This window comes from Balaenoptera acutorostrata, chromosome 6, assembly GCF_949987535.1.
Source record: "Balaenoptera acutorostrata chromosome 6, mBalAcu1.1, whole genome shotgun sequence".
Classification (NCBI taxonomy): domain Eukaryota; kingdom Metazoa; phylum Chordata; class Mammalia; order Artiodactyla; family Balaenopteridae; genus Balaenoptera; species Balaenoptera acutorostrata.
In genome coordinates, this window is record NC_080069.1 from 11,653,527 (window position 1) to 11,673,372 (window position 19,846).

Consider the following 19,846-nt stretch of genomic DNA (forward strand, 5'->3'; position numbering starts at 1 on the left):
CCTCTGGAGTATGCCTTTGGGGTCAACACCATCCAACTACAGGTGCCTTCCCATGGCGTCCGGACATGGAAGGCTTCTTGGAATGATTCACTTGACATTATTGTAGTTTGTGCTGAGAATCTGCTGGGCACGGAGCCCTGTTCAGATGCTGAAGAGCTGGGCCAAAAGGAACTTGCTCTGCAGAAGGGTACGACGTGGTGATGACAATGTCAAGACGTATAAGCTGCTCCTGGGATGCAGACTCTGAGGGATGCGGGTGGGGGGAACCCAGGGGTTGGGGAAGGGCCATGTGAGGAGGCTCAGACCTCAAAGGAGGGGTGTGTAGGGAGAGAGTGCCTCGGGGGGGTGGAAGGGCTGTGAACAACATTTGGGATTCAGGAACGAGCCCCAAAAGGCAGGGGGGACAGCCAGACTGAGGTGGGCTTGAGGCTGGGGAACAGAGGGAGGAGGTTGGAAGGGGAAGAGGAGGAGGAGGGCCACAAGTGGGGTGGATGCAGGTAGCTGGGCCATCCCACCCACCTGGAAGCTCTTGTGACAGCCCAGACTTCCCCCTACCTTTAGCACCCCCCGCTTCCCCGTTGCAGACCGGCTCAGCACCAGCCGGCCCTCCGAGAGGTGTGGCCTCACTGAGACTCCCCATCTGCAGGGCCGCTATCTGTCCTTCAATGCGCATGGACAAACCAGAAGGACACCTCCAGCCATTCCTGACCCAACTCAAGCCCGCGGTGCGCACCCTCCCTCCCGCACAGGGCGAGTGGTGGTCGACCCCCAGGCATCCAGGACTTTTGCTCTGAGGAACTGAGAGGAATGAGCTGGATGGCTTTGGACCCCGAGACGTTGCAGGAACCCTTCCCTTCCCAGCCTGCCCGCCCTTCTTACCCGGAGCCCCGCGATGTCTTCTGACCGGCTCTGTGCAGCCTGTCCTGCCCCTTGGAATCCCGCAGTCCCTCGCCCTGAACTGAGAGGAGCTGCCGGCGGGATCGGGCCTCACCCCAGCCATCCAGCCCGAGGGCAGAACCTCAGCCCTAACAGACGCGGCACTGGGTCCTCCAGACAGGATGGGGACCCTGGGTGAGCAGCCAAGCAGGGCAAGCATCTAGTTCTCTTTGATCTTCGGAGTCCCCTCCTTCTGAGCCCCACTGGCTCTCCCTGACAGACCCCGGGGGACCCTGCCACAGCGGGCCCAGTCCTCCTGCCTCAGTTCTCTGCGAGACCCCCACTCAGAGGCCATGCTGGTTTCTGGTGTCTTCTGCTCTGCGGACGCAGCTGCAACCTCCCCCGTCCTCCCCGCTGGCTCTCCTGGAGCAGTGGTGCGCCCAGACTGGACCTCCTGGTGCAGCGATGTTCCCTCTGGTTATTCCGTTTCCCACCCAACTGGCAAGTGAGTAAAGAGATCAAATAAAGATGAAGGCCTGCTCAGTCAGCGGTGGGACCCCTCCCCAGCACCCCCGGGACCACCCCAGCCCCTCAGAGCCCTGGCTATTTGATGGCAGCTGGCAGAGTGCCATTGGCATCCCTGTGTGGCCCTGGAGGGGCTGCCTGGGACCCCACTGGAAAGTCGCCTTTGGCTCAGGTGCGGGGTGCAAAGGCCTGGGGCAAGCGCCTGACCCCGCTGCCCTGGCATCACCGCGTGCCCCGGGGGGTTGAGCCCTGGCTTCAGCCTTTGATCTTCGCCCAAAGTAAGCACAATCGATTCCTTCCAGGGCCGCGGCTGGAGGTCATCGTTACCCGCCCCGAAGGTCAAACAAACAAATCAAACCACAAAGCAAATGGTACAATTTTAATTCATCCACAAGTCAAATAGAAAGAAGGTAAAAGAGTGTTCTGCACAAACACAAGAACGGGAGGGAGGGAGTGGATGAGAAAGCGGGAGAGAAGACAAGTAAGAAAAGAGAAGGAAGGGGCCAGGGAGGGAAGAAGGGAAAGGGGGCGAGGAATGCGGGTCGCGCCCCAGTCCAGTTTGGCCTCGTCTCTCCCCTTCTCCCCTCTTGGCGCGTGGACAACACAGCCTCCTGTGTCCCGACTCCCAGTAGCTTGTCCCTGGACTGTCCCAGGTCTCCCCTCAGGGGCACACACGGCTGCCAGTCCAGACCAAACGCACATTAAATAAATTCCACTATACACTGTACAAGAAAGCCAGCTCCATCCCTCAGGGCACCAGCCGCCCGCCTCCCCAGAGACAGCCCCTCCCGGCCCCTCCCTCTGTGCACGGCGTGGGGCGGGGCTCCGTGGGCGGGGGAGGAAGGAGAAGGAAGAGCTTGGTTCCCCGCTGCCCTTTACACGATGCGTAAAGCCGGCGTGGCCGCAAGGGGCCCCCGCGTGACCCCCTCCGGCCAGGCAGCAGCGGCCCCGCTCCCTCTGAGCCCTCTTTGTCACCCCCTGCCGTCTGCAGCCCTGAGTCACCTCTGTCCAGCTGCGGCCTGAGCAGCACAGTCTGGGGGCGGGGTGGGGAGAGGGGACGTGCAAAATGGCAGGGGAAGAAGGACTCTCCTCGCCTGCCCGCCCCCCCGGGGGGACCCACAGGACCGAAGGTCAGGCAGGGGTCAGGGCAGGGAGGGACACGGCGGGCGGGGGCGGAGACGCAGGCGGGGGGCGTTGCCCTCTTCACTCTGCCGGCGGCTGGGCCAGGTTGGCCAGAACCTTGGCCTGGTCCACGGCGTCCAGCAGGTTCTTGGCATCCACAGCCAGCGTGTGGGAGGCGGTGAGCATCTGTCGTTTGCACTCCTCACTCAGGGAGGTCACGGCGTTTTGCTGCGCCAGTCGCATCTTATTGATGAGCTCCGCCAGGTCCTTGTTGAGCAGTTTCTGGGTCCCCTCGATCTGTAGGAAGAGCACACGGGAGGGGCTGGGACCCTGAGGGGCTGCGATGTGCAGGCGGGGAGGATGGGGAAGCCACACGGGAGTCCACCTGGCGCTGGCCCAGGAAGTCGGACATTCTCTGGGGGGCGGGTCTGACCCAGGCTTGGGCTGAACCCAAGGCCAGTGCGGGCTGGGGGCCAGGTCGGCAAGGACAGACACTGCGGGCACCCCAGGCCCCAGCCCGCCTACGCCAGCCCCCTCCGATCCAGCCCCAGAGACCCTCCCTTTGTGCCATCATGCCCTCGTGCTGGCCCCACGTGGGGTGAATGGTCAGGGGTCAAGTGCATTCACTCATTTGTTAACTGTCTGCCATCAAATCAAGAGATCAGGGACAGCGGTTTGGGCTGTAGGGTTTTATTTGCCGCCATATCCCCATGCCTAGTGCACTGCTGAACATATACTTGGCACTCAAGAGATAGTTATCGGGCTTCCCTGGTGGCGCAGTGGTTGAGAATCTGCCTGCTAATGCAGGAGACACGGGTTCGAGCCCTGGTCTGGGAAGATCCCACATGCCGCGGAGCGGCTGGGCCCGTGAGCCACGGCTGCTGAGCCTGCGCGTCTGGAGCCTGTGCCCCGCAACGGGAGGGGCCGCGATAGTGAAAGGCCCGCGCACCGCGATGAAGAGCGGTCCCCGCACCGCGATGAGGAGTGGCCCCCACTTGCCGCAACTAGAGAAAGCCCTTGCACGAACCGAAGACCCAGCACAGCCAAAAATAAATAAATAAATAAATAAATAAAAACATAAACTTAAAAAAAAAAAAAAAAAAAAGAGATAGTTATCAAGTGAAATGAATGACTGGCGCTCTCAAGCCGGACAGGACAGCCTGGGCAGGGGCTCCTCTGGGTTCTTGCTGCCACCCAGAGGGAGCCCGGGAAATGCCCAGACGCTCCTGCCCTATGCGTGGTCACAGTGGGGACAGTGGTGGGATGCAGTGGTCACCTGTGTCACATTGCTGACCACTGGGAGATGGTGGGTCAAGCTACAGCCTGGCAGGGGGGGCGGTGTTCTGCTGGAGCCTGTGGCTGGTTTCCAGACAGAAAACCAACACATGTTCAGAGGCACAGCCTCAGTTTCCAGTTCTGCAGTAACAAATTACCACAAACGCCGTGGCTTAAAACAACGCACGTTTATTCTCTTACAGTTCTGGAGGTCAGAAGTCTGGAATGGGTCCCATGGGGCTAATGTCAAGGTGACGGCTGGGCTGCATTCCTTCTGCAGGCTCGAGGGGAGAATCTGTTCCCTGCCTTTTGCAGCTTTGAAAGGCTGCTGCCTTCCTTGGCTTGCAGATCCTTCCAGCAGTGGCATCATTCCAACCTCTGCTTCTATCATCACATCTCCTTCTCTGACTCGTAAGACCTCTGCTTCCACCTCCCTCTTACAAGGACCCTTGTGACTACATTGGACCCACTTGGATAATCTCAAGATCCTTCACTTAATCCCATCTGCAAAGTCCCTTTTGTCATGTAAGGTCACATAGTCACAGGTTCTGAGATGTAGACATCTTAGGGGGCATCACTCTGCCTACCACTGGGACCATCTCAAGTTAGAGCACCAACACTCCCATTTTTGTTTTCAGTGATTGTTTCTCACTTAAAGAGAATCGATTAAATGATCAATTGAAGAAACCTTAACGGCTATTTCCATGACGCACTCACCTTGACCTTAGTATGGAGGGTACTAGACAAAGAATCACAGGGGGCGGTAAAAAGGAGGGTGTGTCATCCTTTGCACGTCCTCACGCAATAAGAAGTCACCACAACCATCGGAGACCTAAACTAGGAAATTCGCCCTAGGAAGCCGGCCGGGTCCCTGGGTGCCAACTCCGCCCCCTTGTGGTGCCTTCCCAGATACGCCGTGCAGAGCCATCCGCTGGCGGCTCCCAGCACAGATGAGGCTGCCCCAGGCGGCCCTTCTGAGTCTCCTGTGCGAAACACAGCTGGCGCAGGTGAAGGGGGCAAGTGACAGCTGATGGCACCGACTGGCACGGGGACACTCACCTCTGTCCGCGAAGACGACGGCAAGGAGGGCAGGAGGTCGTCCACACTCCCGATGAGCTTCCGCAGCGTCAGGCCCACGTTCTGGGAGAGGAAGGGGCGGGGCGACCGTCAGCTTTGCTTTTTTTGAGAAAGCCACGTCTCCCTTGGGAAGGGCCCTGCTGGGATGGTGCCTGCCTTCCGAGGCTACCTGGGACTAGATTCCCTTTGACCCCCTGGCTCTAATGGGGGTCTTCCTGGGAGAGGCACCTACCCGGCAGCCTGGGATGCTCGGCCCCTCCCCCTCCCTTCCAGGGCTGAGCAGCCCGCCTCCCCCGGCCACGGCTCCGCCCCGCCTCTCACCTTCACCACCACCACGTAGCCCTCGGGGGGCAGCTGGCAGAGCTCATTCTTGAGATCCAGCACAGCCCGCACCAGCTCCATGACGTTGAGGTACACCAGGTCGTCGGTCCGGTCCAGGTTGGCTGTGGGCTGGATGGACTGTGCGGTCGCGGGGAAGAGAAGCAGAGGGCCCGAAGGGAGGGTGGCGAGTCAGGCGGACACAGCCATTCTTTCCTGGAGAGGCACTACCGGTGCCAACTCAGCCACCAGCCCAACTGGTGAAGACTTCTCCGAAATAGTAGCGCCCTGTCCTGGGGGTGCCTCCCTCCCTTCTGCCTCCAGGGCAGTGGTTCTCACATTAGAGTCTGCCTGGGAGTCTTAAAAAAAATACTGGTGGCCGGCCTCACACCAGACCAGCTGAACCATCACCTGGGCCTGGGGGCCACGCGGTTTCAAAGCTTGTCAGAGGACTCTAATGGGTAACCAAGGCTGAAAACCGCTGTTCCAGAGTGAAGCAACCAGCATCGGCCCCAGAACCACGTGGGTGCCGGGAGCCAAAGCGCAGCTCGAGAAAGGGAGGCGGGCCACACCTCCTGCTCTTCGGGCTGGACCAGCGAGCGTTCCTCCAGGTCAGGGAGGGGGCACGGGAGACAGGGCACTGGCCTTCCCTTCGCTTTTTTATGAATTAGCTGTGTGGCCTTAGACAAGGCCAGCTTCAGCAGACCCAGCACGTACCTGCGCGCCCAGCCTCGGTGGCTTCTCTGGGGGGCCCGTGAACTCCGCTGCAAGGGGGGAGGGGGCACAGTGAGCGCAGGGTGTTCTCAGCACCCCGACCCCTCCCTTCGTACCTGCTGAGAACCCAGCAAAGCCCCTCTCCACTACTACCAGGAGACCCAGGGAAATGAAACCCGAATCCCAGGACGATGGCGGGGAAAATAACCTCCAGCCTCCCTGGTCCTCTGTAGTCAGGGACAAGCACTATTGTCCATTTCAAAGACAGAAAAAGCCAAAGTCACGCAGAGATGGAGTGATGGCAGGGGGTGTTCCAGCCTCGGGGCTGCTGCACCCTGGGCCCTGACACCCTGACCTTGACAGTCATGAGGGAGAAGCCCACTCTGCAGGCAGCAGGCATCCGTGGAGGCCCACCCAGGTGCAACAGCTGTGCAGTAGATTTGTGAGGCTTCTCTCCTGTCTGCTTTGACCATTTGGGGGGTCAAGGAAGTGAACTTGTAGAAGCAGCATGCTATTTTCTCCCCACTCTGATGAGCAAAGGCACACACAAGCCCTGTGGAGCTGCCTGGAGTAGACGTCAGAAGACCTGGGTCCACTCTCACCTCTGCCACCAGGGAGCTGGGTGACCTGGGGCAGCTTACTGTCAGTCCCAGGCCCTTAACTGTCTTCTGTCAAATGGGAGGGTTCGCTCAGAAGGGACCCTGCAGGAGCCAGACTGCCTGGGCTCAAATCTCAGCAGATCTGAGCTCTGCTAATCACTAATCATTAGCTCTGCTAATCACTGTGGGTAAGTCACTTGACCTTCCTGTGCCTGTTTCATGTCCGTTGTAAAATGGGCATCGTAATAAATTGTACCTGTCATATAGGAAGGACTGCTGTGGGATTAAACGAGTTGACATTTTTCAGCACCTTGGGCCAGTGCTTGTCATTGTCATTGGTCACTGCCATCGTCACCATCACCATCGTCATCAGTCCCCCCCTCCCCAACCATGGTGATGAATAGCCTGGCTCACTGCCGGCTCCACCCGGCCAACCTGCAGCAGAGGGTCTTTAGGCTCCAGGAAAGACCCTGTGGGCTCAGTGGGCCCCACCCTCTTTCTCTCTTCTGTCCCTGGGGCCTGGGGAGGAGCATCGCCTGGGAGAGACGGGTGGAGCTACTTTAGAGCCTCCAACGGAGTGGGTGGGAGAAAGGAAGGATCACCAACTCCTCCAAATAAATGCAGCCACCCAGAGAGGTGGGAACAGGGGCAGCAGATGGGGGGGGGATCGGGGTGGGGTGGAGGGTGGGAGGTGGTGGATACCAACTCCCAAACTGCACTTCTCTGCACGCTCTGAACTCAAACAGGGCAGACGTTTCTTCCAATTGCAAACATGCTCCCTTTGCCGCTCTCTGCCCTGGGCAGGGATGGCGGCTGCTCCCAAGGTGTCAAGAGGAAACTCCCGCCAAGAGGAAGGGCGCTCACACTTACTGTAGCCGACCTCCTTCTCTGGGGTCTGGAAGGAAGGAAAGAGAACAGGTCACTGATGCGGCTCTGGGACCCCCCACGTCCCTCCTTGGCCTGTTCCCCACCCCCAGGTGTCCATTTAGAGCTTTAGAGATCATAGCTGCAGGAGGACCTGGGGAGCTCCTGACCGGAAGCGACCTGGGGGCCCTGTGGCCGAGGAAGGCGGCGCTAAGGGTGCAGCTCAAGTGCGAGCTCAGGGAAGGGGCCTGTGGAGACCAGAGTGAAGGGGAAAGACGCGCTCCCAAGGTGAGAGGCAGAAAGGGAGAGATGGGCAGGCCTGGAGCCGGGGTCCCGCTGACTGCCAGGCCCTCCCAGGCCTTCCCCCTAAGGCAGGGACCTCTCCCGGTGACTTACCAACGGGGACGTGTCATTCATGTAAACCATGGGGTCCTGCAGAGGAGGAAACCAAAGCAGGGGACTTAGGATTCTAGAACTAAAGCCCCCGAGGATGCACGGAGAGCGCTCGCTCTAGCCAGCTGGGGAGGCGACAGGGGACACAAAGTGACACGGTGGCCTGGACATCTCTCCCAGGGGAGCGCGGTTATCAGAACGGTCCAGCGGCACCGCGGGGAACGCGCCCCTTCCCCCGGGCGCAGCGGCCGCTCACCAGGGATCTCTCCTCCTGCCTCAGCCACTGGTAGTCCTCCACCATCTGCCTCTGCTGCTTGGCTAGGAGCTGCCGCATCTTCACCCTCTCGGCCTCCCACAGCTGCTGGGCCTCCTCTCGGCTGCTGGGTCGGACGAAGTCCTCCTCCTGGGAGGACAGCGGGGAGACAGGAGAGGACACGGTCAGTCCAGTGCCCACACCCAGGAGGGACAACCCTCCGAACAGCCTTGTGGGAGCCACACGCCTGGGCCTCACCGGCTGCCTTTTGCTTGTAAAGCGGTCCTTAAATCTGCAGCCATCTACGCAGACAGTCATTTGTGGGTCCATCAGCCGTGAACACACGCCTGTGTGTCAGTGAAATGCCGAACCCAAGCGCACATAGTTCAACAGGCATTGTTTTCAAACGATCACATGATCTGTCACTACCATTTTATTTTCAAATAGCTGTCCTAATAGTATTTTCTCAGTTGGCATTTGTCACGGCTGCTGTCACTTAGTACAGTTGGAAGTGCAAAGCCAGCCCTCTGGGAAGCCTTGGGCGCTTGTCGCCACCTAAGACCGCGGTGGCAGGTCTGGAGGCTTTGAGGAGCAGTGGTGTGATCTCCCCAGAGCTGTCCACAGTGGGGTGGCAGCTGAGAGGAGGTGGAAGCACAGCGCGCACCCACGATCATGCCTCTTTATTAGAACAGACTCTTGATTAAGAAAGTAGCTTGGGTTATTTAACCAAAGGTTAAAACAGATTCATGAGCTAAGAGATAAAGTGAAGAGCAAAATTTAAAGAAATAAGGATCTATAGATTCGCAATAAATGCTTCCTCTCCCTAGCTTTATGAATCTAACCCTGTTTTAACTCACGTGTGGGGCTTTGGATCTATTCATAGTTCTACCTGCTATTTCTTAAACAGAAGGTGTTGCATGTTTTCCTATTAATTCTCTTCCCTCAATCTTCCCCAGGGTTCATTTATATAAATATCTGCTCAGTCCCTTTAAACTGGCTTGCTTTTTTTCTGCTGCACAAGATTACTTGGGTCTCCTGGACATAGGAGTGTTATTGGCATTCTTTTGATTGCATAAATCCTGGGGCGGCCTTTGCCAAGCGCATGTGGCCTTTCCATGACATTCAGGTTGGCAAGCCACTCAGATCCTTTCCTTTGAACTGGCCAGTTTACATACAAGTCACTTACATAAAATGCTAAAAATTATTCTCAGTCTACTTTAGCAAGGCATAGTCTCTGCCAAGCCTCTAAAAAAGATTATCCCACCAAAGTCTCTAAAACACACTTGAATATAACACACAGTTTGAAAATAGTTACATGGGTATGTTTCTCCTAGGCTTGTTCAGCTACAATTACTGCTCTCAGTTTCTAACAATACTTCTCCTCATAAGTTTATTTTCTTGCTGAAATATTCTTTGTTCGCTACTCTATTCAATAACTGTTTATTAAGCAGCTACTATGTGGCAGGGATGGAGCTGGGTGCTGGGAGGGCAGTGATGGTTAAATATGCAGTGTCCCTGTTCTCATGGGTCCAAGTAACCAATAGTAGACTGGGGTTTCTCAACCTCAGCACAATTAACATTGGGGCCAGATAATTCACTATTGGGGGGAAGATTTCCTGTACCCTGTAGGCTGCTTACAGCAACTCCACCCACTAGATGCCTACAGCACCTCCCCCAGTTGTTTAACAAAAATGTCTCCAGATGTCACCAAATGTCCCCTTGGAGTTGAGAGCTACTGAGTTAGATCTTATTTTAGTAAAGCAAATATCAGAACATAAGAGTATTTCATAATCATAGAATTTATAAAAATAAGTAAGATTTACTTCACAACAGCTGATGCCCCCAAATGAGGGGATTTTAAGGCTGTAAATATCCTCAGTTAAATGCCAACACCTGCAAACACAATGGCATGTCTACCGTAGGCTATTGACAAATAGTGAGAAATAGAAACTAAGTGTCAAACATTCTGAAGATAGTGTTAGGAATCTCCAGGTATAAGGGAAATGTACGGACTGAGGAAGACTAGAGTAAATACCGGCAGAAGGAGTTGCCAGACTCAAGAAAACACTATGTAGTTTTGTAATTGCCAAAAGAAGATTCCTACCGCTCAAATGTCTAGTATGTGCCAGGCCTGATCACCACCTTACCAAATATTTTAACATGTATTGGTAGATGTGTTCTTATGTCTTCCAATTGTCTCATAAAACTCAAGGAGCGAATGATTTTTTTTTTTTTTTAAATTGGACCTCTTCAGGGCTTACTTGTCTGAAGTATACCTCAGGTGTTCTTATCTGGCAATGAATGCTTACATTGCTGTTCATTTTTAAGATAAATCAGGTCCTTGTGGTGTTTTAAAAAGACTCTGATAAGCTTTGACACCTTTTATAAGTTGGCTACCCCCCATCCTGCCAGTCTTATTTCTACCTCCACACGCACCTTCCTTGTTCTAGACAAACAGCTCCTGCACTCATCCTATGGTTTCCCATCACTCAATCTTGGCTCCAACTGATGCTTCTGCCTCCTTCATCCCCTGCATCCCAGTATTTTCCCCTCCGAATCTTCCCCATCCACTGAGGCCCAGCTGCAAAAAAGAAGCTGGAAAGAGTTGGTTTTCCCTCTGAACTCCCACTGCACTTTCGCTGTACCTCTGTGTGCCACTCACAGCTTTCTGGTTTGCATTTCAGGCACGTATGCATCTGCCCTGTTCCTTCTGGCTGATGGTAAGCTCACTGAAGGCAGTTCTCCCTTCAGAACCTAGGACAGAGCCCAGCAAAGTGTCCCTTAAAAAAGGTGCTGTTTATTGAATTCTATTATTATTTTAAACCTCAGTTGTGAGGTCTTCAAGAGGGAGATTGCTGCCATCCTGACTCTGGTATGGAATCCCACAGATTCTCAGATGAGTCAAGCAATAGACTTAGTCAACAGAAAAATTGTTTTTGTGGGAACAAAAATCTCTGATTTTTGTTAAATGCTTTCAAATGCTTTGCAGGGAGCCTATTATACCTTTTCAGCATTCTACCTGGAAGAGGCTTTCTCGATGTTTCTGATGTATACCATAAAATGGAATTCACGTTTTTAACTTTTTTTTTTTTTTTTTGCTTATTTTAAGAAATGCTCATTATGTTCTTTTAGGCAGACTTTCCTTATGGCAAGTACCTCTAAACCCCTGACAGAAAAGGTCTTCTTTTCCTGCCACACAGTCTGTCTTTACGGAACTGAACAAAGTCCTTATGGTGAATCAGGGATTAGAAAAAGGCAGTGCCGTCCCTCAAATGTACAAAATACCTTCTTACCGAAAGGACACATTTTAAAGCCAATCTCACTAAAACTCAATTAATTATGAATAAAGCGTCAAGGGCAGGAGAGTGGAGGAATTGAACACTGCCTAAATGATAGTGCATGCTTAAAAATGCAGTTTTATTATCGTTAAGTATATGCTAAGATATAAATTGGTTACATTAATGTAAAAGAGAAAAATGAGCTAGGTCAGGGGAATATTGATTCCACTAAGATCTCACTGCCTAGAATTCGAAGTTATCTTAATCATTTCAAAGTTTTACTAAATTAAGAATAACGGCACAGTGTATCTCAACATACTTTCCTACATTTTGTAAATGTATTATAATAGAAATGTAGCTTCCCCTCAATTTTTAGAGTCTTATATACTGAGTCTGAAATATCATGCATGGTAATGGAGTTAGAGCTAAAATAAGAAGGGTTTTAGTCTGTTATGTCACATATCAAGACTCCGTTTGGTAAAATATATCAAGTGCTCATGGCAACTGACCACAGGGACCATTTGTACTGAAGGAGAAGATGGGTGAGGACAAGTTACAAGTGGACAGGCAAAGGTGCTTTTTTTTTTTTTTTTTTTTTTTTTTAACAAGACTTGACAATTAGAAGCTAGTCCACAAAATACTCAGGGCCTCACTGGCAGCTGAAAATAAAGAGGTGACTGGGGAGGGTGTGGCTTGGCCCCACACTAGCCCCCAAGCTCCTTCTCGTACAGCAGCAACTTTTACAAAGCAGCAGGAGTGGCGGCCATAAGGAAGCCTTTCCTTTGACCGAGGAGAGATTGAGCGACCACAACAATCAGACAGGAAGGGCAGAGCGGGGCGGAACCTCCAGGATCTTTTACTTTTCTGGCACCAACAGGCTTGATTGCCCTCTTCTCATGAGCGAGCTTTGCACACAATCGCCAGGGCTGAAGGAAGTGGGGAGATTTTACATCCTTCGCCACAGTACCAGAGTAGGGATGGGGCAGGTCTGGGTCCAGCTGGTGTCCTCAAGAGCAGCACCTGACTTGGCCCCTTAACTCTGATGTGCTTGCAGAGGAGAGGGAATCACAGAGCCCCTCAGTGGCCTGACTGGTACATGGAGGGCACCTCCTGAGCCCGAGGACGTGGGGTTCCCGGTATCCCAGGTACCTCCCTCTATCAGTCTCTTCGGTCCTGGCCGGGACCCAGCATGCACAGCCCTCTTACCCGCATGCTGTGGCGCTTGAAGACATTGTGCCGGTGGAGAGGCGGGGTGTGCAGAGAGTTTACGGGAGATGGACACTCCATAGGGCTGGTGAGCGTGGGTGAGCTGGCACACAGACCCTCGGGGACCTATTCAGGAGAGGCAAAGAAGCACCAGGCACAGGGACAAGGCAAGAAGGGGGACAATTAGCTGCTACAAACACGAGCACAAAGAAACGATACAAGAGCTCCAGGGGAGAAACAGGACTTGCTCTCCAGGAGCTAATAAAGAACAAGGTGTGGGCATTTTCATTGGCCCCGTTTGGGAGACACGGCGGAGCGACATACACGGCTCTTGGCTAGAAGTCAGCACAGACACGGTGGTCTCTCTTCCATCCAACAGCCCTCCCCGTGACGTGGTGCATACCATGGGTCCATGTGTGCTACTGACCTACTGAGTACGTCTCCTCCTTCAGGACTCTTCAGAAAAGAGTTATATTCCATCATCATGTTACACATTTGACAGATATGATTAACCCACAGGTATGTGTATATATAATACACACCTTAAAAAAAAACCCCACTATTTTAAACATCACAAGAGGGTATGTTTAAACATCATAAAGGGTATGTTAATTCTTTTCTGGGTACCCAAGAAGAGCCAATGCAGGCCGTCTCCATTGCCCGAGCAGGTGACTACTGCTCCTCTAAGGCACGAGGATGGAATTTCGGGAAGGACCGAGATGAGGAATGGCCCTGAACTTCCCCAGCCCTCTGGTTACATGTTTACCTGGAATTGCAGCTTGGGTGCCAGAAGGTTGGTTTGTGGAGGGGGTCTGTACTTGGGCCGGCTGGGCTGGAGACAGAACACAGAGATGAGTCAGTCCCTGTCTCTCTCCTTGAGTGAGCACAGCTCACCAAGGGGAAGATCAGGTAGGAAACAGGTCGGGCTCGTTCAGAATGAAGAAGATGGGGAACAAAGTTATCACTAAACTCATCTGCGTCCACTAACCGCGCATCTGTTCCTGCTGAGTGATGGGAAGGTACAAAGCGGCCAGCCTCCCTGCCCTCCTGGGGGCTGCCGCTAATTGGAGGGGTTACTGATCTCTGTGTGTAGCCTCTATGGATGTGGGAGCGCCTGCCAAATTAGCACTCAAGCGCCACAGACATCCAGAGGTGGGTCATGGAAGGCTCAGGCACCCACAGCAGCTTCACGGAGGGGACGAAAACTGAGCTGGGCCTGACTGAGGGAAGGTGCAGGGCACAGCAGGCAAGGGGGACAGTGAAAAAGGCCCTGCACCCATAGGGATTTGTTATGGACTGAGTGTCGCCCCTCCCCCCCACCCTCCCCACTCATATGTTGAAGTCCTAACCCCCAGTGTGAAGGTATTTGGAGGTGGGGCCTTTGGGAGGTAATTAGGGTCAGATGAGGTAACAAGGGTAGGGCCCCTATGATGGGATTAGTGTCCTAATAATAATAACAACAACAGTAATGATAATAATAGACACCAGAGCTCGCTCTCCTCACTGTGTGAGGACGTGCGAGAAGGTGGCCGTCTGCCAGCCGGGAAGAGAGCCCTCACCAGACGGGAACCTGCCAGCACCTTGGTCTTGGACTTCCCAGCCTCCAGGCTGTCTGTTACTTAAGCCGCCCAGTCTGTGGTGCTTTGTATAGCACCCCGAGCTGACTACAGGCATGGTCCCTCGCAGCCCACCCACCTAACAGCGGGGCAGCGGGGCACTGGCTCCTGTGCCCAGAGATGCCATGGACATCGGAGGCCGGACCTCAGGGGCCCAAGGATGCTCCCCATCGTGTACTCTCAAGGGTAAAAACACCAAAAGGAAAAGTGCTCCAGTCTCTCGAGGGAAACATTTCCAAGGGTGATCCCCTGCTCCAGCCGTCCCACAAGGTGCCTGCTCTCTTGCTGTCTCAGATGCCATCTGCCGATGTGCTGATGGATGGTTGGGTCGAAGGGCGGAGAGGACCATAGGGGCGCGATCCTACCTATGCTGTGAGGGGAGTTAGGCAGCCAGGCCTGGGACGGGCCGCACAGGGGCCCAGCTCTGCTGTGATTCACGGGGCCAGTGAGGCCAGGGCTTGGCTCACCTTGGGTGGGGGTTCCTGGAAGGCCATGGGCTCCAAGATTTTGGGAGGTCGGTAGCGAGCGTTCCTCTCCTGCTCTATGGTGACGTCCTTCTCCATCTGATAAATGTCACTGCCGGGGAGTCAGGTCAGATAAGGAGAGAGAAACAGGGTCAAAAATGCTACTGGGGGCTCCTCTCTGTGCTCCACCACGGTCCGGATCCCATTCCCATGTCCTCTGCAGAATGCACTGGGGAGACCCCTCGGAGACAGGCTGCAGTACGGACGCTGCGGCCCCCCTCACCGAGGCTGGGAGGATCACGGAATGGGTCCAGGGTGGGGAAAAGTCCTCGGAGAACGAGTCCTAGCCCCACCGGACAGTGCGAGTGTGTCTCCTGCCCACGTCGCCACGCCTCTTGCCCTCCCGTCCCTCCTATTGGCACTGATCACCTGTGTAGATTTCTGATGTCCCAGACAACCTAGTGACAGAGGCCCGTGCTCTACATCTCCTGTTTTTCATTAAACCTCCCACCCATGAATTCCTGGTGTGTGCTAATGGGAAAGGGTTGTGGATTCCCTCCCAGATTAGCTAAGTGCATGCTTCTTGCCTTTTTAACTCAATCCAGTGGTTCCCAACCTGGGAATCACAGACCTCAGAGGACTCGAATAATTACAGGGGGTCCATGAATCCACATGTTCACATGTGTACCAAGCACTGTCTGTAGACAAGTATTATGTGCTGTTGAAATAAATGTCTAAGCCCAAGAGGGAGCCGCTCCTGCCCAGGGGGGTCACATCAGCAAGCCAAAATGCAGATAACTTTCGTGTCCCTCTAAATGCTCTGCTTGACCAGAAACAAAGTACCATCCAGTTGGCCAACCCAAATGCCAAACCAGCTCTGGGCTTTATACTTACTTCCTGTTCTTTATTCATTCTCTATTTTTCTCTTCCTTGTTCCTTATTCTTTATCCTATAAAAGTGTCCTGACTTCCACCCCATTTTGCACTCTGGCCCTTGGGAACGGAGACTGCCACTTCATGGAGTGTTAAATAAAGTTTGTCTGTATCACTTAAATTGTCTTCTTTAATAATTTTTAACAGTACTACTAAATATATAATATTTGGTATTGTGTTTTCAGATGTATATGCATTATATTGTGTGCAATAAAAAATTCATTCTACGGCTTACTGCATTCTGTCAATCAGTGGATTCTAAAAGTGCATGTTACATGCAAGAGTTCTCAAAATTCAACATTAAGAGGGTTCTTCCTACCCCCAAAGATTGGAAGCCCTCATGAAATCCTTTCTTAGCTCCAGTGGAGGACCGTCAGGCTGGGGCCTGAGGGAGGTATCCTGGGGTCATCAGGGTCATCTGAGAGTCTCCCCATGTGTCTCAAGCCTCCAGAATGAATGAAGACCCCCCCGTGACCCCAGAGCTTCTGCCCCCCTCAAGTTACATCTTTCAAACACTTTTCTCCCGGGACCCTTTGGCTTCTCAAATCTCCCTTATAAGGGACCAACAGATGAGTCTAGAATTAATCAGGAGTGTCAATGAGGGGAGAGTCAGGAACAGAGAGGCCTTCTAAGCTGGAGGTCTTGCAGACCGTGTTGGAGCCCTGCCCGCAAACAAATGCAGTATATTTCCCATTGCCTGGACCTGGGGTTCCCAGCCTCCCCCTGGGGCTCCTCCCCACAAGGCAGCTTCTGGGGGCTATTTTCTTTCTCCGAAAAAATGCCCACATGTTGACAACAGTGTTTAAAGTTGCAGTATGTAACATTAATTAAACACTAGGTTCCCTAATGTAGGAGCCAGCAAACTAGGCCCTCAAGGCCAAATACGGTCCCCTACCTATTTTTGTGTAGCTTTAAACTAAGTATGGTTTTCACATGTTTGAACGACAGAAAAAAATTAAAAGAAGAAAAATATTTTAGGACATGTCAAAATTACATGAAATTCCAATTTCAGTGTCCACAAATAATGTGTCACTGAAACCCAGCTACACTCATTCATTTCATGTATCGTCTTCGGCTGCTTCCGAGCTACGGCAGAGTTGAGTAGTTTCAACAGAGACTGTATAGCCTGCAAAACCACAAATATTTATTGTCTGACCTTTTGTAGAAAAAGTTTGCTGACCCTCGCCCTAAAGGATGACAAAAGAAGTCAGACCACCCAAGGGGGCACTGGTGGCAGGCGGGCCACCAAGGAAACAGGAGTACCCTCTAAAAGGTTCTCCAACAGCAACCTTCACCAAGGACCTCCCAGCACCCGGGGGTAATGGCTCTTGGGCAGCTGAGGAGGATCAGACCCTCAGGCCACCAGTGCCTCATTCAGAAGGGAGAGGGGACGCCTTGTCACTATCTTCACAGCCAAAAATCACTCCTTTCCCTGCTGTCTGGGGGGAACAATCAGAGGCAGAGGAAAGGCACAGGGGTGCTGCCAGGGAAGCAGGTCCCGTGCCCAGGCTGGGTGCCTGTAAGATGCACCCCAAACCTCAGCAAAGAGCACAGGCACTGCAGTGAAAGTCTGATGCAGCCTTTGGGTTCAAACCTAAAATATATTTTCTGGGCACATATTAGGAGCAACGAACGCCCTGTGCTCGCGGTTAAGAGATGCAGAGACGGTGCGGCTGACCCCAGCTCTGCGTCTCTGAGTTCATGTCTGACAGTGAACTCGGGTTCAGCCTCCTGCCTTTGACACAGCACTGAGCCTCTGTAAGGCCTCCTCCGCTGGGAGGATGGGCTAACTCCGCTGGAACACAAGGCGCTGTGCTGGCCAGGGGGCGGGATGGGGGGGGCGGTCCCGGGGCAAGTCCCAGCCCCACCTACCATGCCTTGGGCACTGAGTCACCAGCTGAGCCTGAATTCCCTCCTCCCTCGGAGGGGACCAGGACGCCGGCTGCATCTTGTTTAAGGAAGGATGTTGTAAACCTGTAAGCGCTACTGAAGAGGAGACTTGCTCTTCAGGGGCCCTGGGCCTGCACCCACCTCCGGCCTCCTTGCTCACCTGAGGCTGCACACGAGCTCAGTGAAGCGGGGCCGCTCACTGGGGTCGTAGTCCCAGCAGCGGGTCATGAGGGTGTAGAGAACAGGTGGGCAGAGGTCAGGCTTGGGCAGCCGGTCCCCCTTCTCGAGCACCCCGATGACATCCTTGTTCTCCAGCCAGAAGAAGGGCTGCTTCCCAAAGCTCAGGATTTCCCACATGCACACGGCTGAGGGCGGGAGGAGAGGTCTCAGGGCCCCTGCTGGGGGGACTCTTGCCTAGAGAGGCAGCCCACCCTCCCCAGGAACAAGCGGGCAGTCCGCACTCGGCGCCTGCCGGGGACCGCCCTGCGTTCCCCCGCTCGCCCTATAGCATCCCTGGGATCTTGCTCACTATGGCGGTCCACCAAGGGACCAATCAGCTGCATCCATAAGCGAACTGATCCCCCCACCCACCGGCCCCTTCCACACGGAGCTGTTAGGGTCTGTGGGATGAGGAGGGGACCATCAAAGGCACGTCATTGGGACCACTAGTGCCTCCTCTTAGGAGGGGGTGGAACTTCCAACAGAAAGCTGGTATATATGTCAGTTGGGACGTATATACACTACTATGTATAAGATAGATAACTAATGAGAACCTACTGTATAGCACAGGGAACGCTACTCAGGGCTCTGTGGTGACCTAAATGGGAAGGGAAACTAAAAAAGAGTGAATATATGTAGATGTATAACTGATTCACTTTGCTGTACAGCAGAAAATAACACAACATTGTAAAGCAATTATACTCCAGTAGAAATTAATTTAAAAAAAAAAAAAGAAGAAAGAAAGCTGGTGTTCAAAGCCTAGCACCAATGCTTGCTGCCTATGTGATCACGGGCAAGCCCCTGACTTGCCTGAGCCTCAGTTTCCTCACCTGGAAAATGGGAAGAATAATAATGAGATTTTACTGGGCTGGCTTTGGGGACCTGAGAGGGAGAATCTACACGGCTGTGTGCTCTGTAAGCGGCTGTCCATCCGTCACCTGGTTTGGCTTTCACCTCACCCTGCACCTCGTTCTCGGAGAAAACCTCAGCTTTGCCTTTGAGGATCCCTTCCAGGGTGGCCCACCTTAGTCCCGGGGCTGGTTGGTGGAGCACATGCTCATCTCAATAGCCTTTTCTGGGAAGATGAACCCAGGCTGGCCCTTAGCCCATGTCACCCCCAACCCACCACTGGCCTCCCCACTTCTGGGACTTCTCAGTGGCTGCAGCAAAACAGGACCTGGGGGTCCAGACCCCTGCTTCCTGTGCCCCCTCTTAACCTGGTCACAGAGGTGAGAATCGAACACTTTTCCACGCCCTCCAGAAAGTCCACTCACCAAACATCCAGACGTCACTGGCCGTCGTGAAGCGGCGGAAGTTAATGGACTCGGGGGACATCCATTTGATGGGGAGACGCGTCACAGAAGCTTTGGGTGGACAAAGGGTTTACAGTAGTTATTAGAGAAGGAGATCCAGATTTATCCAGAAATGCAGCCTATTCTCCAGAGACTGTTGGCCTGGGCTTGCCTAACAGTCACCTTTTGGGGGGATTTTGGCTTCAGCGACCCCTCCGGGGACAAGGCCGTAACACCACCTGCACCTCACCTTTGTAATACTCCTCATCCTCGATGTACCGGGAAAGGCCAAAGTCCCCCAGCTTCACACACTCAGGGGAGGCCACCAGGACGTTCCGGACAGCGATGTCCCTGGAAGGAAGAGGCAAAGACATGGGTGAGTCGGTTCAGAATGCTTCAGGGGGACAGACAGACAGACAGATGGACAGAGAAGCAAAGGAGAAGAGAGCCTCAGGGCCCCGGCCTCCGGAGCAGAATCGGGCAGCTTCTGTCGGTCAGTCCTTCCTGGCCCCACGAGCCGTCTGGCTGGATCCCAGCTCAGGCGGGAGCCTCGGCTGGCCCACCGTCCCTGCCACACACATGCCGGTCGTCTCCCTCCATCTCGTTGCTGAGCCCGGTCCCCATCACCCCTTCTCCCACGTCTCCGCCTCCAAGCCTGTCTCGGTTCCCCAGACTTGCTCCAGTCACCGCCCTGCAGCCTGTATTGTCCCCTCGGCCGGGGATGCCGTCACCCTGCTGACTCTTCAGGGAAGAAGCCCAACCACTCTCCTGGTCACAATTGACCTCTTCTTGTTCTGTGATGCCAGCAGCCGCTCGCAGCTCACTTCCAGGGAGCACAGGGCTAGCCAGGACCCTCCAAAGACTACACACACCCGAGCCGTGACACAGAGACCCTCAGAAGGCCGGGACAGAGGAGGAGAGCGGGGCAGAGAG

At 54.0% G+C, this 19,846-nt stretch overlaps 1 protein-coding gene across 10 annotated transcripts in view; it reads right to left on the reverse strand.

The window, feature by feature from the left end:
* Positions 1-1,765: 1,765 nt before the first annotated feature.
* The window catches only part of PTK2B (protein tyrosine kinase 2 beta), a 139,121-nt gene continuing 121,040 nt past the window's right edge, over positions 1,766-19,846 (reverse strand). For 5 of the 10 annotated variants that reach the window (XM_028169171.2, XM_028169170.2, XM_007192739.2 and 2 more), the window contains 13 exons: positions 19,164-19,264; positions 18,896-18,985; positions 17,563-17,767; positions 14,584-14,692; positions 13,267-13,332; positions 12,501-12,626; positions 8,020-8,166; positions 7,767-7,802; positions 7,371-7,401; positions 5,911-5,957; positions 5,197-5,334; positions 4,858-4,938; positions 1,766-2,820 (listed from right to left, as the gene is read on the reverse strand). In XM_028169171.2, the coding sequence (XP_028024972.2) occupies positions 2,605-2,820; positions 4,858-4,938; positions 5,197-5,334; positions 5,911-5,957; positions 7,371-7,401; positions 7,767-7,802; positions 8,020-8,166; positions 12,501-12,626; positions 13,267-13,332; positions 14,584-14,692; positions 17,563-17,767; positions 18,896-18,985; positions 19,164-19,264 (1,393 nt within the window). In that variant the 3' untranslated portion in view covers positions 1,766-2,604. The remainder of the gene's footprint in view (positions 2,821-4,857; positions 4,939-5,196; positions 5,335-5,910; positions 5,958-7,370; positions 7,402-7,766; positions 7,803-8,019; positions 8,167-12,500; positions 12,627-13,266; positions 13,333-14,583; positions 14,693-17,562; positions 17,768-18,895; positions 18,986-19,163; positions 19,265-19,846) is intronic. The other 5 variants (XM_007192743.2, XM_028169172.2, XM_007192744.2 and 2 more) reach the window with 3 other exon arrangements.